The sequence below is a fragment of the Oncorhynchus nerka genome, linkage group LG24, assembly GCF_034236695.1.
Source record: "Oncorhynchus nerka isolate Pitt River linkage group LG24, Oner_Uvic_2.0, whole genome shotgun sequence".
In the NCBI taxonomy this organism is placed as follows: Eukaryota; Metazoa; Chordata; class Actinopteri; order Salmoniformes; family Salmonidae; genus Oncorhynchus; species Oncorhynchus nerka.
Window position 1 is genome coordinate 94,088,976 of NC_088419.1, and position 6,986 is coordinate 94,095,961.

At 42.7% G+C, this 6,986-nt stretch overlaps 1 protein-coding gene across 1 annotated transcript in view; it reads left to right on the forward strand.

Moving 5' to 3' along the window:
* The window catches only part of kif1aa (kinesin family member 1Aa), a 219,331-nt gene that overhangs the window by 108,701 nt on the left and 103,644 nt on the right, over positions 1–6,986 (forward strand). Inside the window, 3 exon segments of the mRNA XM_065009343.1 lie at positions 3,577–3,607; positions 3,610–3,655; positions 5,303–5,409. Of these exon segments, the coding sequence (XP_064865415.1) occupies positions 3,577–3,607; positions 3,610–3,655; positions 5,303–5,409 (184 nt within the window).

Below are 6,986 nucleotides of genomic sequence, written 5' to 3' on the forward strand. Positions count from 1 at the left end.
AGGGCAGGCAAGGGTCAAAACCGGGAGGACTAGCAAAAGAGAGAAAAGGAAAAACCAGGAAAACATGCTGGTTGACTTGACAAAACAAGATGAACTAGCAACAGACAAACAGGGATCACAGGAATAGGTACCCAGGGGATAATGGGGAAAACAGGTGACACCTGGAGATGGGTGGAGACAATCACAAAGATAGGTGAAACAGATCAGGGCATGACAGTTGAAGAACCGATTACCGCCTTGGGTATGACACTACAAGATTGGCACCCCTGTATTTGGGGAGTTTCTCCCAATTTTCTCTGCAGATACTCTCAAGCTCTGTCAGGTTGGATGGGGAGTGACACTGCACGGCTATTTTCAGGTCTCTTCAGAGATGTTAGATCGGGTTCAAGTCCGGGCTCTGGCTGGGCCACTCAAGGACACTCAGAGACTTGTCTCAAAGCCACTCCTGCATTGTCTTGTCTGTGTGCTTAGGGTCGTTGTTTGTTGGAAGGTGAACTTTCACCCTAGTCTGAGGTCCTGAGTGCTCTGGAGCAGGTTTTCACCGAGGATCTCTGAGTACTTTGCTCCGTTCATCTTTCCCTCGATCCAGACTAGTCTCCCAATCCCTGCCGATGAAATTACTGGAAATTCCCGGAGCTAAAAAATGTCCCTGTTCTTCCATGGTCGGCATACTCACCAGACATGTCACCTAACAGCATTGTAGTGGCTTCCTTTCCTCTTTACCATAGCCACTGCCCAAGCCTGAAGCGGGGTTGTTTGGTACGCATACAGTCCACACTCAAGGTTTCCAAACGGCCAAACATTCAATGACATCCAGGGATATGGTGCAACAAAAATGTTTATTCTTCTTATATCTAACAAATAAATGATTCTCCAATCAACTTAAAGCATAGAATACTTTATATGGAAAATACATATTATGACCTGTCTGTCTGTCTGTCTGTATGCGTACCCAACAACCCCGCTTCAGGCTTGGGCAGTGGCTATGGTAAAGATGAAAGGAAGCCACTACATTCAAGTCAAAAAAACTATACCGCTCCTGAAACTAGCAAGGACTCCCGAAGGCCCAACTTCCTGCCTTTATCCTAACACACTTACCACAATACAATGAATAGGCAAGAGGGGGGGGAAAACTGAGTTACACTAACAACAAATGAATATATCTCAATCAGGTAAATATAAATCATAAAAGGTACGTACCTAATATTTCATCATATACATTAATATTTAATATATTTACACAAATATACATGGAGCTCCATATGTTCGGTCTTTCATACAAATATGTCCAAATCGGCTCTAACAAGCATGTTCCAGTTCCAGTCCGATGTCCAGAAACTTTGAGCAGCCATTGAATCAGGCCACAATAAAACGCCTGATCAACTCTATGCGAAGGAGATGTATTCGCGCTACGTGAGACAAATGCTGTTCACACCAGATACTGACTGGTTTTCAGATCCACACTTAAGGTTTTTGTGACAAACAGATCAAATCAAATCAAATGTATTTATATAGCCTTTCGTACATCAGCTGATATCTCAAAGTGCTGTACAGAAACCCAGCCTATAAAACCCCAAACAGCAAGCAATGCAGGTGTAGAAGCACGGTGGCTAGGAAAAACTCCCTAGAAAGGCCAAAACCTAGAGAGGAACCAGGCTATGTGGGGTGGCCAGTCCTCTTCTGGCTGTGCCGGGTGGAGATTATAACAGAACATGGCCAAGATGTTCAAATGTTCATAAATGACCAGCATGGTCGAATAATAATAAGGCAGAACAGTTGAAACTGGAGCAGCAGCACGGTCAGGTGGACTGGGGACAGCAAGGAGTCAGGTAGTCCTGGGGCATGGTCCTAGGGCTCAGGTCCTCCGAGAGAGAGAAAGAAAGAGAGAATTAGAGAGAGCATATGTGGGGTGGCCAGTCCTCTTCTGGCTGTGCCGGGTGGAGATTATAACAGAACATGGCCAAGATGTTCAAATGTTCATAGATGACCAGCATGGTCAAATAATAAGATGCATATCTGTATTCCCAGTCACGTGAAATCCATAGATTAGGGCCTCATGAATTTATTTCAATTGACTGATTTCCTGATATGAACTGTAACTCAGGCAAAATCTTTGAAATTGTTGCATGTTGAGTTCAGTGATACATTAGTCTCTGTAGCCCTATTTGGAATCTGCCTGCTATGTACAGATTTACAGTGGCTGTAAAGATCAACCAAAGGGTTTCCTTTTTAATTTGGTCTCCTTATGTAAATAGGACTTTGATTCATTTAGTCTTCCGCTTTTTAAATCTACTGCATTATTCAGAGTAAACAAAGCCCTACTCACTGTGCTATCAAACAGCAGAGAGATGCGAGCTCAGAAAAGCAAACACATTATGTATGTGTTTGCTATATTTAGTCATATTTATAGCACTTCTGTTTGCTAGAAGAGCCATCTGTGTTTGATGGGTATTAGTAACGCTGTGGATCTCCTAGAGACTGTCTGCATGTCTTATCTACTATAGTGAATGTCTAGTTGTGTCCAAAACGCCACCGTAGGTCTCTTCATAGTGCCCCTTTGGGCCTTGGGCAAAAATAGTGTACTATATAGGGAATAGAGTTCTGTTTAGAACGCAATCTCTGTGTTTATCTACCTGCAACATATCTATGCTCTGTTTATCTACCTGTAGCAGATCTATGTCCTGTGTTTGTCTACCTGTAGCAGATCTATGCTTTGTGTTTATCTACCTGCAACATATCTATGCTCTGTTTATCTACCTGTAGCAGATCTATGTCCTGTGTTTGTCTACCTGTAGCAGATCTATGCTTTGTGTTTATCTACCTGCAACATATCTATGCTCTGTTTATCTACCTGTAGCAGATCTATGCTTTGTGTTTGTCTACCTGTAGCAGATCTATGCTCTGTTTATCTACCTGCAACAGATCTATGCTTTGTGTTTATCTACCTGTAGCAGATCTATGCTTTGTGTTTATCTACCTGCAACAGATCTATGCTTTGTGTTTATCTACCTGTAGCAGATCTATGCATGAGTATCCTTTTATTCAATTAAAATGTGATGTTGGAATAAGTGACTGAATATATTGATCTGAAATGAGGTTGAACAGATTATATGGCATGTATTTAATTCATTAGACAACATATACATTTACTCTAGAATGAACTCATATGAACCCATATGAACCTATATGAACCTATATGAATTTATATGAACCCATATGAATCTATATGAACCTATATGAATCTATATGAGCCCATATGAACTCATATGAACCTATATGAACCCATATTAATCTATATGAACTCATACGAACCTATATGAACCCATGTGAACCTATATGAACCCATGTGAACCTATATGAATATATATGAACCCATATGAATCTATATGAACCCATATGAACCCATGTGAATCTATATGAACTCATATGAACCCATCTGAATCTATGTGAATCTATATGAACCCATATGAATCTATATTAACTCATATGAACCAATATGAACCTATATTGACCTATATGAACTCATATGAACCCATATGAACCTTTATGAACTCATATGAACCCTCCCTGCTGTAGACTCCTCACCTGGTGAACCTTAACGAGGACCCCTGATGTCAGAGTGTCTGCTGTACTACATTAAAGATGGCATCACCAGGTAAGAGAACATAGAGAGAACAGAGAGATATTAACAAGGTAAGAGAGAACATAGAGAGAACAGAGAGAACATAGAGATATTAACCAGGTAAGAGAGAACATAGAGAGAACATAGAGATAATGACCAGGTAAGAGAGAACATAGAGGGAACATAAATAGAACATAGAGAGAACATAGATAGAACATAGAGATATTCACCAGGTAAGAGAGAACATAGAGAGAACATAGAGAGAACATAGAGATATTCGCCAGGTAAGAGAGAACATAGAGAGAACATAGAGAGAACATAGAGAGAACAGAGATATTAACAAGGTAAGAGAGAACATAGATAGAACATAGAGAGAACATAGAGAGAACATAGAGATAATGACCAGGTAAGAGAGAACATAGAGAGAACAGAGAGAGAACATAGAGATAATGACCAGGTAAGAGAGAACATAGAGAGAACATAGAGAGAACATAGAGATAATGACCAGGTAAGAGAGAACATAGAGAGAACATAGAGATAATGACCAGGTAAGAGAGAACATAGAGAGAACAGAGAGAACATAGGGAGAACATAGATAGAACATAGAGAGAACATAGAGATAATGACCAGGTAAGAGAGAACATAGAGAGAACATAGAGAGAACATAGATAGAACATAGATATATTGACCAGGTAAGAGAGAACATAGAGAGAACAGAGAGAACATAGAGAGAACAGAGAGAACATAGAGAGAACATAGAGAGAACAGAGAGAACATAGAGAGAACATAGAGAGAACAGAGAGAGAACATAGATATATTAACCAGGTAAGAGAGAACATAGAGAGAACAGAGAGAACATAGAGAGAACATAGAGAGAACATAGAGAGAACAGAGAGAGAACATAGATATATTAACCAGGTAAGAGAGAACATAGAGAGAACATAGAGAGAACATAGAGAGAACAGAGAGAACATAGAGAGAACAGAGAGAACATAGAGAGAACATAGAGAGAACATAGATATATTAACCAGGTAAGAGAGAACATAGAGAGAACATAGAGAGAACAGAGAGAACATAGAGAGAACATAGAGAGAACAGAGAGAACATAGAGAGAACAGAGAGAACATAGAGAGAACAGAGAGAACATAGAGAGAACAGAGAGAACATAGAGATATTAACCAGGTAAGAGAGAACATAGAGAGAACATAGAGATATTGACCAGGTAAGAGAACATTCATCCAGCAGAGAAATGTATACCTTATCAAGAACGAAGTGTTCCTAAAAAATCATCTCTATATCTATCTATATATATCTATTGTCACATATACTGGATCGGTGCAGTGGAATGCGTTGTTTTACAGGATCACCCATAGTAGTACTACACTCCTGGATCCAACAAGGTTAAGTTCCTGTGGAATGTGTTGTTTTACAGGATCACCCATAGTAGTACTACACTCCTGGATCCAACAAGGTTAAGTTCCTTACTCAAGGGCACTTCGACGTATTTTTCACCTTGTCGGCTCGGTATTCGAACCAGCGACCTTTCGGGTTTACTGGCCCAACGTTCCATTTACATTGGTGCCGCAGAAAAGCACCTTACTCCTTCCTTTTAGTTGCCTGCTAATCACGTGGTTTCCCCTCGTTCCAACGCCGTCCCAACGCCTGTCTCCTCTTTCCCAGGGTCGGTCGCGTGGACGCCAGCAGCAGACAGGACATTGTGCTCAGTGGTCACTTCATCAAGGACGAACACGGTACCTTCACGTCTACCACGGGACCCATGGGAGAAAGTGAGATACTACACTCTTGTGACTTACTACCCTTAGTATTTACTACCCTGCTACACTATTGTGACTGATAGAGTACCCGCTACCCTCTTGTGACTGATAGAGTACCTGCTACCCTGCTACCCTGTTGTGACTGATAGAGTACCTGCTACCCTGCTACCCTGTTGTGACTGATAGAGTACCCACTACCCTCTTGTGACTGATAGAGTACCCGCTACCCTCTTGTGACTGATAGAGTACCTGCTACCCTGCTACCCTGTTGTGACTGATAGAGTACCTGCTGACACCTGCTACCCTGTTGTGACTGTTGTGACTGATGAGTACCCTGCTACCCTGTTGTGACTGATAGAGTACTTGCTACCCTGTTGTGACTGATAGAGTACATGCTACCCTGCTACCCTGTTGTGACTGATAGAGTACCTGCTACCCTGCTACCCTGTTGTGACTGATAGAGTACCTGCTACCCTCTTGTGACTGATAGAGTACCTGCTACCCTGCTACCCTGTTGTGACTGATAGAGTACCTGCTACCCTGCTACCCTGTTGTGACTGATAGAGTACCTGCTACCCTGCTACCCTGTTGTGACTGACACCCTACTACCCTGTTGTGACTGACACCCTACTACCCTGTTGTGACTGACACCCTACTACCCTGTTGTGACTGACACCCTATTACCATGTTGTGACTGACACCCTATTACCATGTTGTGACTGACACTCTCCTACCCTGTTGTGACTGACATCCTACTACCCTGTTGTGACTGACACCCTACTACCCTGTTGTGACTGACACCCTACTACCCTGTTGTGACTGACACCCTACAACCCTGTTGTGACTGACACCCTACTACCCTGTTGTGACTGACACCCTACTACCCTGTTGTGACTAACACCCTACTACCCTGTTGTGACTGACACCCTACTACCCTGTTGTGACTGACACCCTACTACCCTGTTGTGACTGACACCCTATTACCATGTTGTGACTGACACCCTATTACCATGTTGTGACTGACACTCTCCTACCCTGTTGTGACTGACATCCTACTACCCTGTTGTGACTGACACCCTACTACCCTGTTGTGACTGACACCCTACAACCCTGTTGTGACTGACACCCTATTACCATGTTGTGACTGACACCCTACTACCCTGTTGTGACTGACACTCTCTACTACCCTGTTGTGACTGACACCCTACTACCCTGTTGTGACTGATACCCTACTACCCTGTTGTGACTGATACCCTACTACCCTGTTGTGACTGACACCCTACTACCCTGTTGTGACTGACACCCTACTACCCTGTTGTGACTGACACCCTACTACCATGTAGTGACTGATACCCTACTACCATGTTGTTACTGACACCCTACTACCCTGTTGTGACTGATACCCTACTACCCTGTTGTGACTGACACCCTATTACCATGTTGTGACTGACACTCTCCTACCCTGTTGTGACTGACATCCTACTACCCTGGTGTGACTGACACCCTACTACCCTGTTGTGACTGACACCCTACTACCATGTTGTGACTGACACCCTACTACCCTGTTGTGACTGACACCCTACTACCCT